The sequence below is a fragment of the Bos indicus x Bos taurus genome, chromosome 1 (genome assembly GCF_003369695.1).
Source record: "Bos indicus x Bos taurus breed Angus x Brahman F1 hybrid chromosome 1, Bos_hybrid_MaternalHap_v2.0, whole genome shotgun sequence".
Taxonomy (NCBI): domain Eukaryota; kingdom Metazoa; phylum Chordata; class Mammalia; order Artiodactyla; family Bovidae; genus Bos; species Bos indicus x Bos taurus.
In genome coordinates, this window is record NC_040076.1 from 22,737,667 (window position 1) to 22,759,206 (window position 21,540).

General features: G+C 39.6%; 2 protein-coding genes across 3 annotated transcripts in view; one reads left to right on the plus strand and one right to left on the minus strand.

The window, feature by feature from the left end:
• Window positions 1-1,917: 1,917 nt before the first annotated feature.
• On the minus strand, window positions 1,918-20,786 carry RBM11 (RNA binding motif protein 11). Of its 2 annotated transcripts, none has more exons than XR_003512039.1 (5): window positions 20,628-20,774; window positions 15,923-16,095; window positions 14,522-14,594; window positions 6,374-6,470; window positions 1,918-3,459 (listed from the first exon to the last, which is right to left on the minus strand). XR_003512039.1 is itself a non-coding variant. In XM_027548692.1 (5 exons), exons 1-5 carry the CDS (start codon window positions 20,721-20,723, stop codon window positions 3,148-3,150), a joined length of 741 nt encoding a protein of 246 aa, XP_027404493.1. In that variant the 5' UTR covers window positions 20,724-20,786; the 3' UTR covers window positions 1,918-3,147. The 2 variants fall into 2 exon arrangements, 1 of the variants encoding a protein (XP_027404493.1); XM_027548692.1 differs by having other exon boundaries at window positions 15,923-16,085; window positions 20,628-20,786.
• LIPI (lipase I) overlaps window positions 20,736-21,540 on the plus strand; it is an 80,418-nt gene continuing 79,613 nt past the window's right edge. Inside the window, exon 1 of the mRNA XM_027548897.1 lies at window positions 20,736-20,909. Coding sequence (XP_027404698.1) covers window positions 20,879-20,909 — 31 coding nt within the window. The 5' untranslated portion in view covers window positions 20,736-20,878. The remainder of the gene's footprint in view (window positions 20,910-21,540) is intronic.

The following is a 21,540-nucleotide window of genomic DNA, read 5'->3' on the forward strand; positions in this document are numbered from 1 at the left end:
CTGAGAATGCTGTTGAACTCCTCCTAACACCATACATAAAGATAAACTCAAAATGGATTAAAGACCTAAAAGTAAGGCCAGAAACTATAAAACTCTTAGAATTTAGGCAGAACACTCTATGGCATAAATCACAGCAAGATCCTTTATGACCCACCTCCTAGAGTAATGGAAATAAAAACAAAAATAAGCAAATGGGACCTAATTCAACTTAAAGCTTTTGCACAGCAAAATAAACTATAAACATGGTGAAAAGACAACCATCTTGATTTTGGGTTCTGAGAGCTTGGCTTAGCTGCAGAAAGAGCATCATCTCCCGTTTTGTGCCTACTGGGGGTGCAGATCATAGGGTCTGTGCCTGGATGAGGCTGGCTGTCAGGTCAAGGTTCTGAGACACGAAGAACCATTATTGGCTCTCAGGTGACTGTCTAATCCACAACCCTTCCTATCTCACTATCTTTGTAGTGTTGAGAATTCCTTTCTTAGTATTGTCCACCAGGAATCATGGATTAGATGGGAGATAGGTCAGATGGACTTGTGGGAGAGTGGAGTACCATCCTCACTGCCTGTGGCAACTTGTTCTCCTTCTTTTCAGCTATCTTTGGGAGTTCCTTTGGATTATGGAGGCTGCATTTTCTGTGTCCTGTTCAGGGACACGTCTCATGCACATAGTTAAATTATATTCTAAGCCTGGAAGTTTACCTCCAGGTCTTCCCCAAAAGAGACAGTAGTTTGTGTTACATTTGAATATATATACTCATGCAGATCCTAACTGTGAAAGGACAGACAATGGATCATAAAATTTATAAAAGCTTTTATCTTTAAGGGACTTATAGAATGCTCTCATCCTACACAAATACCCTCTTGGTACTCTGGGACGATCAGATAGCAAGAAGGGCACAAAACATATTAAAACTGGCCTAAAATGTTCCCTTGGGTTTCCCAGCTGGTAAAGAATCTGCCTGCAGGGGATACTTTGATCTCTGGGTTGGCAAGATCTTCTGGATAAAGAAATGGCAACTCACTCCAGTATTCTTGCCTGGGGAAATCTCAAGGACAGAGGAGCTTGGTGGGGTACAGTTCATGGGGCTGCAAAAGAGTCAGACACAACTGAGCGACCGAGTGACTAAACAAAAAGAAAATATCTCCTTAACAAAATTCAAGAGCAGAAGTCAGACTTAGACCAAAAATTTGATTTACTATAAATTCTCCTCTGCCTCCTTCTTATACTCACTTTTACCTCCAGCTCCTTATTCCTGACTTCCCAGAATATCTTTTAGATCCACCTTCTCTGAATCCAGCTCCATTTCCTCAACCAATTCTTTTAATCTCTCAAACTTCTATGGCTTCCCCAGAAAATCTCTTGACCACCTAACCACCTGCTTTAACTTCCCTTTCTTTACAATAATTATGAGAGGCTTTTAAAAAACTGACTTTAAAACATAAGGTAGTCGTCGTTCATATGACTGTTGTCAACCAGGAAATAGGGGTCTCCTGCATTGCAGGCAGATTCTTTACCAACTGAGCTATGTCACGAAGACACCAGTGTAAACAGGTGAATTTGCCTTTTGGTTGGTTGACTTGGTAAAATTGATATCCAGATAATTCCAGCCTGTGATGAAAGAAATTTCAAGAATTCCTTGCAGTTCAAAGATTTTAACTCATGTAACAATATTTCAAGATAATTTTCTTAATCTGGTACTTGTTAAGATATTTCTTATGTGTATATATTTCCTTTAATGCCAATTACAATGAAATAATCTGGGGCTTAGGAAATTTGCAAGGTCTAAGAATTGACGAAAATGCAGAGGTGAAGTTAATGTGTTTTAGATATATATCACTTCCTATTTACATAGAAAGATATTTTCCCTTTGGTATGATTCTAAATTGCAAAAATGTTAATTTAAAAAAAGGTCAGCATTTTTAGTTTGAATATTCAGCAATATGAAGTTTTATAGATCAAGCTACATTAAGCAGAATTTACATTTTCACATTTGTTAGATCAAAACAGACTAATATTTACATTTAAAACATGATTGCATTGTATAATCATAACCAGAAGTTAAATTCAGCTACCAATTTTGCTAAAAATATTTTATTATTTTAAATAATAATAAATTTCTATAAGGTGCTACGCAATACACAAAAGAAATATCAAAGAATGGTTAAAATTGGGTGGTTAGCTCCTAAGGTGTGTGATCCTTTCAATTGGATTCAATAAATAAATATTTTCAGCATTCTAGTTTATGATGAGCTACAAAGTTAACAAGATTGTCCACATAAATCATTAATTTTACATGTAGTCTGTTTATCCCTGCAAATAAACGGTCCAGAAGTAGGAAAGCTGATTTTACGATAAACATTAAATACCATACAATAGTGAAACTTTCTACCGAAATTATTGTTCATTATCAAGATCTAAATGTGTCCGATATATGCTTTCCAACCTGGATGGCGAAAGAGGTGGACAATGAATACTGACATAGCCAACTAATTTTTATAAAATACAATTAATAAATAGAAGTCAAGAGCCATGTATTCCTAATTATATATAATCATATGAAAAGGGAAGGAACCAAAAGCTAGCCACATGATAATCATCTTTCCTTTGGTATCACTGTTGTGTATCCTTGTATATGAAGTATATATGTATGAGAGTAAGGCTGAGACAAGATATTTAGACATAAAAAAGTATTAGTAATAAAGGAAACTAAACTCTGCTTATTCTCTCTTCTTAGGAAAAACATACAACTCAAAGATTTGTGTTAGTTTCATTCAGAAAACTGACCATTCCACTTCTGACTTCAGCTGCGGGTTACAGGCAACAATATAGGCGATCATGGTGCATTCTCCACGAGTGCTCAGTAAGTGACTTTTGATTAATGGTTTAGTGTAAGTTCATCACTGATACTAAAACATAACAACTCAAGAGTGTATTTCTTGTTAACAACACCATTACAAATACAAAAAGCACATTATATTGTTTTTAAGATTTTTGTCATTCAAGACAAAAATTAAATACAAATCAGCATATTGCTATATACTTCAAAGAAGACAAGAAAGCCATGGAATTGGTCCTTTAGTAGAATACAGATTTTTCTTTTAACAGAATGAGGACTAGTAGAGATACATTTCATTTGAATGTACATACTAGTATCGTTTTTTCTTACACTTTTGGAACTTTGGGCTATATTCATTTCCTCTGCTGTTTTCTGTGCTACTGTCGCTATCACTGCTTTGTTTCTGCCTCTTTCGTTTATTTGTCTGATAAAGGTCTGAGTCACTTGGTTGCTGCTGAGTCCATTCATAAGAGCTGGGTCCAGCCTCCAGATCTGAAACATGATTCAGTGAGGAAGATGCAGAAGTGCTATTAGGAAGTGGTGCTGTCATCTCGTAGTAAGGAAGCTGCAGTGCTGGGTAATATGTAGGCCACTGCTGTGGGAAAAACCCACACATATTCACCTACCAAAGCAAGCCCACAAAGGAAAAAAAAAGACAAAGTTAAGAGTTTACATTTATTATACAAGTAACTATGAGCAAACCAAACCATGTGTCAGTAAGAAGGACAGGGATGTAGTAGTTTCTTTAAACGATTAACAAAGATTCCAGCTGGTGTATAGCGTACTACAGTACAGATCAGTGCTGTCCTAAAGAAATATAATGTAAGCCACATGGGTAGTTTTAAATCTTCTAATAGTCACAGGACGAAAATAACAATGAAACAGGTGCAATTTAAATAATATATATTGTGCGTGTGCTCATTTGCTCAGTTGTGTCTGATTCTTTGCCATCCCATGGACTGTAGCCCACCAGGCTTCTCTGTCCATGGAATTTCCCAGGCAAGAATACTGGAGTGAGTTGCCATTTCCTACTCCAGGGGCTCTTCCTGACCCAGGGATTGAACCCATATCTCCTGTGTCTCCTGCATTGGCAGGTAGATTATTTATCACTGAGTCACTTGGAAAGCCCTAATATATTTTATTCCCAAATATCCAAAATATTGTCATTTCAACATGTAAACAATATAAAAATTACTCATGAGATATTTTACTTTTTTATACTAAGTCTTTAAAATCTGCTGTGCCTTTTATACTTATGGATGTGGTTTAGTAGCTAAGTTGTGTCTGACTTTTGTGACCCCATGGACGGTAGCCCACCAGGCTCCTCTGTCCATAGGATTTCCCAGGCAAAAATACTGGAGTGGGCTGCAATTTCCTTTTCCAGGGGATCTTCCCAACCCAGGGGTTGAATCCAGGTCTCCTGCACTACAGGTAGATTCTTAACTGACTGAGCTACCAGGGAAAGAAAGAAAGAAAGTGAAGTCGCTCAGTCGTGCCTGATTCTTTGCGACCCCAGGGACTGTGTAGCCTACTAGTCTCCTCCATCCATGGGGTTTTCCAGGCAAGAATACTGGAGTGAGTTGCCATTTCCTTCTCCAAGGGAGCTACCAGGGAAGCCCTATATATTTACATATTTATACTTATATTCAAAAGCATATTCAATTTGGATACTAAATTTTCATTGAAAATATTTAATCAGAATTTAGATTATATAAAATTTAGTTGAAAATAGTAGCTATACATACCCAAATTTTTTTTTTTGCAAACATACTTCAAAGTTTTGCAATAATTGCATCAAGTTTCTGTTCCTAAACTTAAATTAAAATTAAGTAAAATGAAAATAATCACTCCTTATGGATGGCTGATAGTCACCATATTTTGCAGCACCGCAGTCAATTCTTAAGATAGATTAACTCAAATTTCTAGCTATTTAAAGTAGATTAAGGACCTATTTGCAGGGCAGGAATAGAGACACAGACACAGAGGGCAGACTTGTGGACATGGGAGAAGGAGGAGAGGGTGGGACAAATTGAGAGTAGCATTGAGAGAGTAGTAATAGAAAATAATACATTACCATGTGTCAAATAGACAGCTAGAGGGGAAGCTGCTACAAAACACAGGGAGCTGAGTTCACCTCAGTGCTCTGTGATGACCTAGAGGGCTCGGATTCGGTGGGCAGGAGAGAGGCTCAAGAGGGAGGGCGTATGTGTAGACTTAGGACTGATCACGTTGTTGTGTAGCAGAAACCAACACAACATTTTTAAGCAATTTTCCTCCAGTTAAAAATAAAAAATAAAATTAGTAACCAGTAATGCGGAATGGGGCAACATTAATACTTATTAATATTTTTGAATGAAAGTATAAATAGTAGACTGTGGACAATGTGATCATAAAGTTATTTACTTCCATTAAAAAAGATTAATAGGGAAAACAAGCTCTCGTGTGTGCGTATGTGTATGTATGTATGGCTTATCTCATCAAAGAGAAAAATAATGCCACAAAGAAGATATTGATGGTTTTAGATGAGAAATGGCTGTTTATTACTATCTCACCATAAACAAGGAAAGGGCTTTCCTGACGGCTCAGTGGGTAAAGATTCTGCCTGTAATGCAGGAGACTTGGGTTTGATCCCTGGGTTGGGAAGATCCTCTGGAGAAGGAAATGGCTACCTACTCCAGTATTCTTGCCTGGGAAATCCCATGGACAGGGAAGCCTGGTGGGCTACAGTCCACAGGGTCATAAACGAGTCAGAAACAACTAAGCACAGACTGTATAACCAAGAAGTTTTTTCCAAAAATTAAATTATCAACTTTCATTATGTTTACAAAGTGAAAATGGCTATTTGAAAAATCTGAAGATCATATGTATGTTGGATGTTTGTAAGAAATCTCGTGTTAATCAGAATACCTGTGTTATAGTCCCACAGCTGTCATTAACAAATTGTATAATCTTGGGCTTGCTGATTAATCTCTGAACCTCAGTTTTATTATGTATAAAATGAGAAGTTAGAAGAAAACATTTCCTAAGTTCCCCTTTAACAATATAGTCCACCACTGTGATTTCTAGGCCAGAACCACATTTTTGAGAGTCTTTGGAAATAAGGTAGTTTACTCTACCAATTGAGAAACTTTGTGTTTAGTTAAAATAAAAATCTATGTACAAAAGCAGTATATGGTGATTGATGACTACATTCTATCAAAATGCTTCATTAAACAGTATTCAATTTTAGAAACATACCTTTTAAATTTTAAAAATATAGTCATTCAAGTGATTCAAATTTTATTTTACCACAGTGCATTATCACTTGCATCTGCCATTTTTCATTCATACACTGGCTGTTTGTGGACATAACATGTATGGGATTTCAGATGATCAATTTCAGATAAAAGAGCAGATCGCCACTGGGGCACAGTGCTCAAGGCATATTCTGCCTTCACTCTAGGCTTAGAGTTGAGCTTAAGTTCCAAGCAGTTTTCATATCCTTTATAGTTTGTATTATCATGTTATATTTTCAACCAAAGGCATATTAAACTTACCATCTTCTGAAAGAGAAAATATTCTTGAGATAAAGATGCATTATTAATTGGAGAGAACTGCATGGAAAAGGAAGATCTGCCCATGGCTTCTTCATTTCTTGAGGGAGGTAAAAGAAGAAGTAATATGAAGTTAAAATTCCTATGGACAGAGGTACTCTAGTCTTAGAAAAAAAAAAAAAAAAAGAGACAGCTTCATAATTAAAGAACTTCTCTAAAAGCTCAATTAAGATAAATTAACTTTAAACATATTACACTGATAATGTAGTGACATAGCAGTATCTCAAGTCTTATTAATTACCACATACTGAAATCTTAATATTTAGAGTCACATTTGGCTTTCTGATAGGAAAATGTTAATCAATGTTATAGTTGTATAAAGGCATAGAACACTCAGATATGAAGAAAGCAAAGTAAGTCAATAATAATCACCAAGCATACACTCAATCTTCTACAAATAATATAGGTGAAAAAATAGGAATTTTTTTCAATTCATTTTTGAAGGTACTTTCACTGTTAAACTAAAAAAATTATGCTCTTTGTTAAACAAGCTGCTGATATTAGCATGAACACATATTTGCTGATTTCTTCCACACGGTGATAGTGGTAAAGAACCTGCCTGCCAATGCAGAAGATGTGAGAGACTCGGGTTTGATTTCTGGGTTGGGAAAACCCCCGGAGGAGGGTATGGCAACCCACTTCAGTATTCTTGCCTGGAGAATTCCATGGACAGAGGAGCCTGGGGGGTTGTGGTTCACAGGGTTGCAAAGAGACAGACACGACTGAAGTGATTTTGCACACATGCACAATCCCTGATTAACATCAGAAGTGTCCAAAAATTTCATTTATATATGTAATGTTTGCATCTATGGAGATCTCTAGTAAATCCCAATGTTATATGTACTGGCTGGATTCTCAGCTAGTCCTCATTATAGCTAGTCTTCATTCTACTTGCTCCACAGTATGCCACAATTTTAACACTAATACTGCTAATCTTAGGACAGGAAGTTTACTGTGGGAAGGGTGAATTAAAACAGGCAGATGGAGGCAAAGACAAGGGCAGGAGAACAACAAGAAGCTGTCAGACGGATAGGTGTTGGTTCATGGTGAGAGCAGGATCACAGAAGCCAGTGGAGAAGTGGGTTTCAGCGAGGAAATACTTAGTGTTGGTTGTTAGAGTAAACTGGATAAGCATTAGAGCTACTCTATCATTGATCAGAAGATTCCTGATAACAAACTGTTCAAAGAACAGCTTCCAAACAACAGTGGGGTTAAGAAGTGAATAGGAAGTAAAGATGTGAAGGATAATTTTTCAGTGAGAAGAAGGGGAAAATATAATAGACTGATTTGGACACAAAGTTCAAGGAGACGTGAACATGTGTTTGCAGTAAGTGATAGTAAAGAAACAAGATAAAAAGCACAGTGAGGTTATAGACTGGGGAAGATGTGACCCAGTAGCAGAGGTGGTAAGATTAGCATCATTATAAAAATAGCTGCAAAATTTCTAAAACCACTATCTTTCCCATGAGAATTTCAGGGCGTGCATATGTTTCTCCATAGAGGAGTCACATGTAAATTGGGAAGTCACAAGTTGAACTGTGTCAACTCAAAAGTTATATGTTGTAGTCCTAACACCAAATAGTTCAGAATGTGACCTTATATGTGAGAGTTAGGCTAAAAAGAAAGCTGAGCACCAAAGAATTGATGCTTTTGAACTGTGGTGTTGGAGAAGACTCTTGAGAGTCCCTTGGACTGCAAGGAGATCCAACCAGTCCATCCTAAAGAAAATCAGTCCTGAATATTCATTGGAAGGACTGATGCTGAAGTTGAAACTCCAATACTTTGGCCACCTGATGTGAAGAACTGACTCATTGGAAAAGACCCTGATGCTGGAAAGATAGAAGGCAGGAGGAGAAGGGGACGACAGAGGATGAGATGGTTGGATGGCATCACTGACTCAACAGACATGAGTTTGAGCAAGCTCCTATTGGTGATGGACCAACAGGGAAGCCTGGTGTGCTGCAGTCCATGGGGTCGCAAAGAGTCAGGCATGACTGAGCAACTGAACTGAACTGTGACCTTATTTGGAAATAAGGTTGCTGCAGATGTAATTAGCTAAGAGGAGGTCATACTGGAGTAGGAGGTGCTAAACAGGCATCCTTCCTTATTATAGTCAAAGGGGAAACTTGTGGAGACAGATGCACACAGGGAGAACATCATATGGAGATGAAGGCAGAGAATTGGGTGATGCTTGTACATGTCAAGGAGTATCAATGATTGCCAACAAATGAGCGGAAGAAGCTATGAGAGAGGCACTGGATTCCCTGGTGGTTCAAATGGTAAAGAATCCACCTGTAATGTGGGAGAACTGGTTTCAATCCCTGGGTTGGGAAGATCCCCTGGAGGAGGACATGGCAACCCACTCTAGTATCCTTGCCTGGAGAATCCCATGGACAGAGGAGCCTGGCGGGCTACAGTCTATGGGGTTGCACAGAGTCAAACATGACTGAGCAACCGAGTACAGCACAGCATATACGACAGAGGCACAGAACAGATTCTTTCTCATCGCCCTCAAAAGGAACTCTAGCAGACACCTTGATTTTGGATTTTGAGCTGTGAGACAATACATTTCTGTGTTTAATTTCGTTTGTGATACTTTTTATGGTGGCTTTAGCACTGAGAAGCTAAAGGCAAAGGAGAAAAGGAAAGATATACCCATTCGAATGTGGAGTTCCAAAGAATAGCAAGGGGAGATGAGAAAGCCTTCCTCAGTGATCAGTGATCAAAGAAATAGAGGAGAATAATAGAATGGGAAAGACTAGAGATCTCTTCAAGAAAGTTAGAGATACCAAGGGAACATTTCATGCAAAGATGGGCACAATAAATGACAGAAGTCGTATGGACCTAGCAGAAGCAGAAGATATTAAGAGGTGGCAAGAATACACATAAGAACTATACAAAAAAGATCTGCATGACCCAGATAATCACGATGGTGTGATCACTTACCTACAGCCAGACATCCTGGAATGCAAAGTCAAGTGGGCCTTAGGAAGCATCACTACAGACAAAGCTAGTGGAGGTGATCGAATTCTAGTTGAGCTATTTCAAATCTGCTGTGAAAGCGCTGCACTCAATATGCCAGCAAATTTGGAAAACTCAGCAGTGGCCATAGAACTGGAAAAGGTCAGTTTTTATTCCAATCCGTAAGAAAGGCAATACCAAAGAATATTCAAACTACCATACAATTGCACTCATCTCACACACTAGCAAAGTAATGCTCAAAATTCTCCAATCCAGGATTCAAAAGTACATGAATAGTGAACTTCCAGATGTTCAAGCTGGTTTTAGAAAAGGCAGAGGAAACAGAGATCAAGTTGCCAACATCTGTTGGATTATCAAAAAAGCAAGAGAGTTCCAGAAAAACATCTACTTCTGCTTTATTGACTATGCCAAAGCCTTTGACTGTTTAGATCACAACAAACTGTGGAAAATTCTGAAAGAGATGGGAATACCAGACCACCTTACTTGCCTCCTGAGAAATCTATATGTAGGTCAAGAAGCAACAGTTAGAACTGTACATGGACAACAGGCTGGCTCCTAATCGGGAAAGGTGTATGTCAAGGCTGTATATTGTCATTCTGCTTATTTAACTTATATGCAGAATACATCATGAGAAATGCTGGGCTGGATGAAGCACAAGCTGGAGTCAAATTGCCAGGAGAAATATCAATAACCTCAGACATGCAGATGACACCACCCTTATGGCAGAAAGTGAAGAACAACTAAAGAGCCTCGATGAAAGTGAAAGAGGAGAGAGAGAAAGTTGGTTTAAAACTAAACATTCAGAAATCTAAGATCATGGCTTCTGGTCCCAACACTTCATGGGGAACAGATGGGGAAACAATGTTAACAGTGACTGACTTTATTTTCTGGGACTCAAAAATCACTGCAGATGGTGACTGCAGCCATGAAATTAAAAGACACTTGCTCCTTGGAAGAAAAGCTATGACCAACCTAGATAGCATATTAAAAAGTAGAGACATTACTTTGCCAACAGAGGTCCATATAGTCAAGGCTATGGTTTTTCCAGTAGTCATGTATGGATGTGAGAGTTGGACTATAAAGAAAGCTGAGCACTGAAGAATTGATGCTTTTGAACTGTGGTGTTGGAGAAGACTCTTGAGTGTCCCTTGGACCACAAGGAGATTGAACCAGTCCATCCTAAAGGAAATCAGTCCTGAATATTCATTGGAAGGACTGATGCTGAAGCTGAAACTTTGGCTACCTGATGCAAAGAACTGACTCACTGGAAAAGATCCTGATGCTGGGAAAGATTGAAGGCAGGAGGAGAAGGGCATGACAGAGGATGAGATGGTTGGAAGGCATCACTGACTTGATGGACATGAGTTTGAGCAAGCTCTGGAAGTTGGTGATGGACAGGGAAGCCTGGCGTGCTTCAGTCCATGGGCTTGCAAAGAATCGGACATGACTGAGCACCTGAACTGAACTGAACTGAACTAGCACTGGTGGCTGAGACAGTAAAGAATCTGCTTGCAAGGCTGGAGACCAGGTTTTGATTCTTGGGTTGCAAAGATCTCCTGGAGAAGGGAATAGCAACACATTCCAGTATTTTTTCCTGAAGAATCCCATGGACAGGGAAGCCTGGAGGGCTATAGTCCATGGGGTTGCAAAGAGTCCGACACAACTGAGTGACTAACACAAGCACACTAATACAGGAACTATTTACTAAAAGCAGAAAGTATAAGAGGTAATAACAAGCACAAAAACACATTTCCAAGGAACACTAGTGAAAGATGAGGGTATGAGAAGAGCAGCATTCTCTGCACAACACTTCTAGGACACTATGACCTTTTCTCATCCTTCCTTTATAATGCAGCACATACTAGAAGAAGAAGGTATTACCAGTGAAGTGGAGTAGTATGGAATATATACCTGTCTCTGATCTTTCAGCCTAGAATTTGTGATAATGAAGTGCATATCAAATAGAAGTAGAACATGTATGAGTTACTGCTGTCTTCTGCTTGTTTATCTAGTCCTCTTCTGCCCCACACCTAGCAATACCTTGTTTCTGTCTAAACTCATACGGAAAAAGAGGTATCTTTTCCCATTAGAAGAATAAGGGAATTTTTATGTAACCTAAATGGCTCAATTCATGAGTCCACAGTTCCTTTCATACCAAGGAAGTGAATCACCACCACCTCCTGCCAACATTTGCTGAAAGTACTCACTGGATACTTGCTATATGCCATTTTAAATACCCTGAAACTATAAAATTTGACTCTTTGACAATAATTGTCCTCATTGTAGATATGAGGTACAGTGTGATCATTTGTCCAGGGTTATACTGTTAATATAGTGACAGAGGCAGGATTCAGATTCAGATAGTCTGATTTCAGGACCTACTTTGTCCCGATTTCATTGATTTAGAAATGTGGGGGACAATGAGGACGTGGAGCACACTGTGTTATGCGTGGGGCGCAGTACTTCTTCAAAAGATGAGTCTGGGTAACTGCCAGTCCTAAGAGGTCACTCTTCTATGCTTAGGAGGGTAGATATAATTAGCAGGCATGGGAGGTTCAATGCTGTTAGTTTACTTGAGAACATTCAGTTCAGCTACAGAAAACAAGAAAACAACCAGCATGGATAAAACTCAGAAGAAAAGAATATGGTAGCCTTTATGAAAGATACATTGATGGATCTGATGCAGCAGCAGAGAGAAACAGGGGCTATGAACATTAGTAGAACTCAGCTAATACAGATTTATGAGATAGTGATGATACTGTAATTAGAACAAGCAAGTGACTTGGAAGACATAGGCAGAATTCACAACATATATTAAATATTCAAAATAAATAATTTAGCATGTGTTAAGAGATGCCATGGATAGATTCAGTGAAAATATGATGGAACAAATAAGACTGTTAGTCATGGGTAGAAAGGGAAGGAAAGACCAAGTCATTATCATGGTGCCACTGGGCTAAGTTATGCTGTTCTTATGTCTGCTCTGCCTAAGAAACTCAGGTAGACCTTGTGAGTATGTAGCTCCTTCTGTGGCCAGGTATATTTGCCCCTCTGTCTCTTTGAGAAAGCAAGTAAGTGAGATTAGCTCTAGGAACTTTCTATCTGAATGGAATCTCTTACTCTAACCTCAGCTCTAGTGCTCGTGCGTGCATGCTTGCTAAGTTGCTTCAGGTGTGTCTGATTCTGTGTGACCCTTCTGGTTCCAAATAGGAAAAGGAGTACGTCAAGGCTGTATATTGTCACCCTGCTTATTTAACTTATATGCAGAGTACATCATGAGAAACGCTGGACTGGAAGAAACACAAGCTGGAATCTAGATTGCTGGGAGAAATATCAATAACCTCAGATATGCAGATGACACCACCCTTACGGCAGAAAGTGAAGAGGAACTAAAAAGCCTCTTGATGAAAGTGAAATTGGAGAGTGAAAAAGTTGGCTTAAAGCTCAACATTCAGAAAACAAAGATCATGGCATCTGGTCCCAATACTTCATGGGAAATAGATGGGGAAACAGTGGAAACAGTGTCAGACTTTATTTTTCGGGGCTCCAAAATCACTGCAGATGGTGACTGCAGCCATGAAATTAAAAGATGCTTACTCCTTGGAAGCAAAGTTATGACCAACCTAGAGAGCATATTCAAAAGCAAAGACATTACTTTGCCAACAAAGGTTCATCTAGTCAAGGCTATGGTTTTTCCTGTGGTCATGTATGGATGTGAGAGTTGGACTGTGAAGAAGGCTGAGCGCCGAAGAATTGATGGTTTTGAACTGTGGTGTTGGAGAAGACTCTTGAGAGTCCCTTGGACTCCAAGGAGATCCAACCAGTCCATTCTGAAGGAGATCAGCCCTGGGATTTCTTTGGAAGGAATGATGCTAAAGCTGAAACTCCAGTACTTTGGCCACCTCATGTGAAGAGTTGACTCATTGGAAAAGACTCTGATGCTGGGAGGGATTGGGGGCAAGAGGAGAAGGGGATGACAGAGGATGAGATGGCTGGATGGCATCACTGACTCGATGGACGTGAGTCTGAGTGAACTCCGGGAGTTGGTGATGGACAGGGAGGCCTGGCATGCTGCAATTCATGGGGTCGCAAAAAGTCAGACACAACTGAGTGACTGATCTGATCTGATCTGATCTGATGGACTATAGCCTGCCAGGCTTGTAGACTGTCCAGAGATTCTCCAGGCAAGAATATTGGAGTGGGTTGCCATGCCTTCTCCAGGGGATCTTCCTGACCTAGGGATGGAACCTGCCTCTCCTAAGTCTCCTGCACTGGGAGATGGTTCTTTACCACTAGAGCCACCTGGGAAGCCCACTCTAGGGCTAATAACCACACAATCAGTGGGGAAGGCTGATGCAATAGAGAGAGAAACAGGTTGTATGAATATCAGTGTAACCAGAACTCGGCTAGTAGGGTCCCTTGCGTCCAAATGTTAAATTATCCAATACCCAAAGCTTTCCTTTTGCTTTTCACTGTATCTTTTAAATTGGTTTAATAAATGCTGTGATTTGAGCACCTTAGTCTGGTTTGGGAGACTTTCTGTCCCATGACCCTTGGTATAGCTAAACTGAGAGCATCCCTGCAGGCTATGGTTGCATCAAGAAATAAGCCTACATCAAATATGAGAATATTTTGAAAATTACCATAGAGAAATTCTAAAAATTAGTAAAATAAATAGTAGAGTGACTTAATGTTCAAATGCTTAATTTCAAGCCTAGAAACTATCACCTTTTCATCTTTGTGCCCTTGGCAATTAGTTAACTTTTGCACCTCTATATTTATTCAAATATAAAATATGGATAACAGTATTTCTATGATCCATCACAGTGAGACTTTGCACACTTAAGTGATTTCACAGTAATGAAAAGTACACGGTAATCTATAAACAATGCTACAAATATAAATCTCTCCCACCTACTGCAGAAAATATTGACTGAATTTTAAATGAAAATACTTTCTGTCACTTTTCATGCCTTCAGGAAAAATGAATTCTTTAATATTAACCTATGTCTAAATAGAAATGTTTTATAGAATATATGAAAACCCTTCCTGGTATTAAGACCATATTTATTTGCCTTACCATTATGAAAAAAAAATATTTTTAATTACCTGTAGCTGTGTGAATTTATCTTAACACAGCTTTCAAAACTTTGGTTAGCAGGTTCACAAGAGCGAGAGCTCCCTTCAAAAGAAAAAGAATAACAGATTATTTCAAGGTACATCTTTTTGGAGTTCTCACATTAAGCCATTTTCAAACTCCATATAAAATACACAAGATGTTTCTGACCTCCCAAGTACTACTTACAGGGTTGCTTATATCACGTATAAGAGCGTGAATTATAACCAAGCTTTGTCCAAAGCAATGACTGTAGAAAAAAGAATTAGGCTGACATGGGGCCATACAAAGTACATAATGCTGCTTGCTAATAACTACCTGTAAACTAAAGATGGCAAATGATCAGTGTTATTCGCCTTCTGTGTGGAAAGCATGAGTTCTCTAAACTGCACTGACAAATGTAAAAGTAACCTGACAGAGGCCACTGAGCAGCTGGCTGGGGACGTGTCAGGACACGACACGGCCTGGCCTGTTTTACTGTCGGTATGAGTTAATCGGATGGTACTTGAGAGCATGATGCAGCCAACTAATTATCTTTGTTAAGACAAAATCAAATGAGATGTGAAGTGGCCCTTTTCCTTTGCAACAAGACAACAGTGTTTTCTTATTCTTATGTCTTTTTTAGTACAGCGAGAAGCATAAGAACCAAACAAGGGGTACATTCATAAACCTGAATCATTGAGGAGGGAAGGAACCTAAGTACCATAAGCATCACAACATAAGTATAAGCACTGCCTCTATGAGGCCCTCAAACTATAAAAGGGCTAGAGTAATAGTGCCATGTTCTCTGGACATCTAATCAATGATGAACAGTGTTGATGTGTTGTTTGAGAAGAAGAACACAGGAGAAGTTGTTTGAGGCCATTCATGTTAGGAAGCTTTTCTCTGTGGCTATGAAGGCTCAGCCTTTGGCCAGCTGCTTTTACAGGGCTCAGATCCAGGGTGATATGTATAACATGGTAAACCCAGGACAAAGACTAAGGCACCCACCCTATCTTCCAAATGGTAGATATTTGATACCATTGACAGGAAGATCAGCAAATAGCCTTGGTTCATAACAGCTAGAGTTGGGTATCCCCAGTTCACTTAGATTTGTTTAATTTTTAACAGCCAATAGCAACCATCATGGCTATTTGCTGGCTGACATTAAAAGAGACCACTTTAAATTTTAATATAGAAATGATGCTATGGATTTGGCAATGTCATTGGTTGTATTAACTAATTACATAACATTATGAATGTGTTCTGAGAAATTTTAAGAGGCTGCAGGAGCACTTTTTTGGTCTTAGGCTATAACATAAAAAACATAGGAGAAAAAAAAAAAAGTTTACACCTCGGGGAACAACACCACAAACAAAACACACTTTGAAGATTTCATCAGTGAGACAACCTACCAAATCGATACTGCACATTAATTGGTCTTCCATATAAACGAATTCCATTCAGCAAAGCTATGGCATAAGACACCGATTCTGGGTGTTTAAAGCAGACAAATCCAAAAGATTTCGGCTTTCCTTCTCTGTCTTTGCATATAGTCACTTTGGTTAATGGCCCAGCCTGCAAGAAACTTAAAAATTATTTTGTCATAAATCTAAAGATTTTTTTACACACAGAAAATCAACTATATTCAATTTAGGCTAAAATTCCAAATCTGTTAGCAATAACAGCTTTACATAGTTCTTTTGATCATGTATTTTCCTAACAATAAATATCATACTTCATCACACTTTCTTGGCATTTTCTGGCTCATCAAAAAACACTTATGTTGTTAAGGTCAGGAAATTTTAGGTAATAGTTCCAAATCTTGAAAGATAGGCCTAACAAAACAATTTAGAGTGCATTTAAATCTAAGATTAAAATACTACTTTGCCTCCACACATATAGACCATGTTTAACTCAAAAATAATTGAAATGATAAACCCAGCATTCCTTGAGATGTTGGGTTTATGTTACCATAAAGCAACTCCAGTACTTTGGCCACCTCATGTGAAGAGTTGACTCATTGGAAAAGACTCTGATGCTGGGAGGGATTGGGGGCAGGAGGAGAAGGGGACGACAGAGGATGAGATGGCTGGATGGCATCACCGACTCGATGGACGTGAGTTTGAGTGAAATCTTGGAGTTGGTGATGGACAGGGAGGCCTGGCGTGCTGCAATTCATGGAGTCGCAAAGAGTCGGACACGACTGAGTGACTGAACTGAACTGAAAGAAACTGGTAACATCACATCAAAGCCTATTTTTTTTTTTCTGACAAGATTAAAACATTTTCACAAGAGAAATTAAATTTCCGATTTATACAGAAACTGTATTTTAATATGGTAAGCCCATTTGGTAAATATTCTCAAAGGGAAAAGTGTTTTAATATGTTTAAGACTTTTAATTAGGTACACTATCTGTAAGAATGAAAAATTAGTAAGGGTCTAAGTCTAACAACTGGGGAATATTATTCCATGGTATATTATTAAAATAAGATAAAATAAAATTGAAAATATTCAGATTTTATTGTGATTAAAACCTGTAATTAGCAATACAGAGTACAAAATCAGAGTCAAATATTGTAAAAGAGTGCTAATTACACCCTCAAATGTCACATTTCCATCATGACAATGATTACAGGAAGTACTTACCAAGCCTCATATAGATTTAAAGGTAGATGGCTCATACTTATTCATTGCTCTTTAATGACTGCTTTTCTCTGTTGAGTTGGATAAGTATATTAAGGAATTGTTTTTAATCTAAAGAAAAATGTTAATTATCATCTTTAAAATGATACTGTATTTAAGATTCAATCTTTCTTTCTTTATTCTCTACTTTCCCAGGGAATAGCTCATCCTCCCTTCTGGCTTCAAGAACCACCTTATCAACAAATCTGTTTTTTTCCTACTCATGCCTCCTTCATGCAGACAGTCTCCTTGAGAGCTCCATGTGATTATACTTCAAACTCAACACATTTGAACCTAAATTCATTATCTTTCCCCTTGAGATCTCTGTACTGTGCTGTGATTCGTCTCTCAGTTGTGAGACTGTGATCCTTTGGATTATAGTCCACCAGGCTCCTCTGTCCATGGGATTTTTCAGGCAAGAATACTGGAGTGGGTTGCTATTTTCTTCTCTGGATCTTCATGGCCCAGATTTCTTGGTTAAAAGTACAAAGATACTAAACCTGATTTTCACTCTTCCAAGGATAATCAGAAATTTGAAAGAAACTAGTAACAAGGAGTGGAGAAGGCAATGGCACCCCACTCCAGTACTGTTGCCTGGAAAATCCCATGGATGGAGGAGCCTGGTATGCTGCAGTTCATGGGGTCGCTAAGAGTCAGACACGACTGAGCGACTTCCCTTTCACTTTCCACTTTCATGCATTGGAGAAGGAAATGGCAACCCACTCCAGTGTTCTTGCCTGGAGAATCCCATGGACAGAAAAGCCTGGTAGGCTGCAGTCCATGGGGTTGCAAAGAGTTGGACACGACTGAAGAGACTTAGCAGCAGCAGCAGCAGCATCAGCAGTAACAAGGAGAACCAAATAGTAATAAAACAAATCAATTTTAATCAGTGTTTCTCCACAAGTGATATTAAATATATGAAATCACAAATGGACAAAATATGCTTATATGCTTTGAATTTTACAAATTCAAAAATATACCCATGCATTTTAAAAGATGATATTCAACAAGAAGACTTGCTGGTAGTAAAAATCACATCATAAGTTTTTAGTACTTTTAAACCAGAGTCAAACACATAAATAGTGCTGCCAGTTGTCAAAGATTTGCTAAGTTTTTCTGGGTTGAAGCCTTTCTAAAAGACACCTCACTTTAGTAAATCCTCCCAGAATACAGGAGAGCATAGGCAAAAATAAAAACAAATGCTTTTCTGCATGATCTAATACAGATGAATATTTAGCTAGAAATTATAAAAAAAAATGAGACTATCAATCTATCTAATGTATCTTGTAGTTTCACATACAACTGGTACAGATCCAGTTCCTATTGACTAGAAATAACATATGTGCATGGGGGCATTCAGGTCTATCCATCCCATGACCTCATCATTCCCGCCCCCCTCTTTTTTGTTGGCTCAACATGAGAGAAGCTTTCTGGAGAAAAAGAACTATAAATTTTCTTTCTACCTCCCTCCATCCCTCCTCTTCTTCTTTCCTTCTTTTTTTTTTAAGTTAGAATGATAAATTCCAAATAATACTAGGATGAAAAATAACTGCAGGAAAAGACAAGTATTAGAGTAGATTAAAAAATGGCAGGTTTAAAAGGATGGCAAGTTAGAAGAATAAGCATTAAAGCCTTAAAATCCACAATATTTTTCAAGTAATGTTTTATGTCCCGGAAATGAAACTGTGTTCCTGCAGAAAATTCTATCAAATTGTGTGCATCTGTTGGTGGCTCAGATGGTAGAGTCTGTCTGCAATGCAAGAGACCCAGGTTTGATCCCTGGGTTGGGAAGATCCCCTGGAGAAGGAAATGTCAACCCACTCCAGTTTTCTTGCCTGGAGAATCCTATGGACAGAGGAGCCTCGCGGGCTACCCTCTATGGTGCTGCAAAGGGTCGGACAGGACTGAGCAACTAACACTTCCACTTCATAATTACTAGAGGGGCAATTTAGTTCAAACACAAATGAAGAGCCTTTCAGAAACTACATAAAGAACCCCTTTCACCTCTGATACTCATGCTTAGCCCTTAGAATTTAGTTTTGCTACTGTCTCCCTTGGAACTTGCTCTTATTCTGATAGAGGAAAGTCACTTTTGATTTCTCTTGATATAAGCATCAGTACTATTATTAATAGTAATAGTAGTATTGTTCAGCAGTAGCAGCAGCAGCAAACACTTAGGAAGTACCAGGTTCAGTTCTGTCTGATCTGGATGAGTTTACTCAATCTTCACACCACATCATACTGTAGATACTATGACTCCCACTGACATTTGAGGAAACTGTGGTGCTGAGCTATTTATGTACTTGGCCAAAATCACACTGCAGATATCAGAATTCACACTTGAAACAACTTTGCTGTACTAAATGTCCCTCTTTTTGCACATTATTTTAAAACATGATAATTAATTTTAAATTTCTCCTTTTAGAAAGGCCAAGGACTGTCTCAAATGTGTATGCCTAGCACCTTACTTACTGTCATTGTAATTATTGATCATTAAACGGTTAAATGAACGGCTGAATGTGGATATCTCTTTAGCATGTAAGATCTATGTGTATACAGTAGGTGTATACAGGAGACATAAGTTATCAGGTCTGAAAAAGTTTTCGTAAGACCCTCTTGGTATGAAATAAAGGGAACTAGTCAGGGTACTGGAGAAGGAAATGGGAACCCACTCCAGTGTTCTTGCCTGGAGAATCCCAGGGACAGGGGAGCCTGGTGGGCTGCCATCTATGGGGTCGCACAGAGTCGGACACGACTGAAGCGACTTAGCAGCAGCAGCAGCAGTCAGGGTATCAATCGGTCTCAGTCATGATTTGGCTGCCCAAATTATGCGGAAATCTCATTTATTCTGGAGTAAAATCATCTCCTGTATAAAAGGGCTTGGGAGAGTAACGTATACGGGAAGCATTTTAAAATATATTCTTCTCATTTCGCGGGATGTAGGGCGTCAGGGTGCTTATTATCTGAAGGAAGACAGTGACAGAGCTGTTTTCTGTTTTGCCTGAGCACACCAAGGCCCAGGCAGCCTCTGCAAAGCTCTGACTCAGGGTTGGGGGTTGGGGGTATACTCGTCACTGCACACCCCAGGACTCTGCAATGGGGACGGGAAGGGGAAGGGCAGGGAATGAGGCGCACTTTTTGTCACTTCACTGCTGCTGCTAAGTCGCTTCAGTCGTGTCCGACTCTGTGCAACCCCATAGACGGCTGCCCACCAGGCTCCCCCGTCCCTGGGATTCTCCAGGCAAGAACACCGGACTACCCACTTGCTAACCTGGAGACAGCTGAGCCAAAGCGGAACTAAATTAAAACCAGAGCAAAGGATGCGGAGGGAAAGGGAGCCGGACTCCGGGTGATTCAGGTGCGCCCCGCCCCTCCTGCTGCGCTTCCGGCTCGACGCGCTCCGCCCCTCTGAAACCCCTTCCCTGCCGACTGTACCTGAAGGAACAGCTCGTAAAGAATTTCTTCCCGCACTCGAGCCTCTAAATTTCCCACAAACACCGTCCTGTCGGCTTCCTCCTGAGCAGGCAACATCCCTCCGGCTCGATCCAGAATGGAGGAGGCTCCGAGACCACGCCCTCTCTCCTTGCTGGCGGAGCCGACGAAGAGAGTAAGAGCGGCAGGGGCGGAGCGATGCTGCGGGGCCACGCCCCCAGCACCTCGTGGTAACCGCCCACCGCACCTTCGCCATGTCCCGTATCCGACCAGGACCATGGGAGAGTGAGTGAAACTAAGATTAGTCTGCAAGGGGACTTGACATCTTGCTTGTGGAGATCCGTTCATTTCTTCAGGGCACGACATTATTAATTCATTTTGGATGTGTTCAACAAACATTTTAAATAAAATGACTATAGGGATGAGATATAAGCTAAGCTAAGCTAAGTCGCTTCAATCGTGTCCGACTCTGTGCGACCCCATAGATGGCAGCCCACCAGGCTCCCCGGTCCTTGGGATTCTCCAAGCAAGAACACTGGAGTGGGTTGCCATTGCCTTCTCCAATACATGAAAGTGAAAAGTGAAAGTGAAGTCGCTCAGTCGTGTCCGACTCTTAGCGACCCCATGGACTGCAGCCTACCAGGCTCCTCCATCCATGGGATTTTCCAGGCAAGAGTACTGGAGTGGGGTGCCATCGCCTTCTCCATAGAGATGAGATATAAGACATACTAACTTCATTACCGAAGGTCACAGGCTAATGGGGGAAGACTAATTTTTTTGTTTCCAAAGAGTAAACGAATAAATAATTGGGGTTTAAAATTGGTGTTTTTCATAAAACTCGTTTTGAAAGAATGAGTGCATACGTGCATGGATGTGGATAGAGTACTGGAATTAATTTAGCCAGGAAGTGTTACCT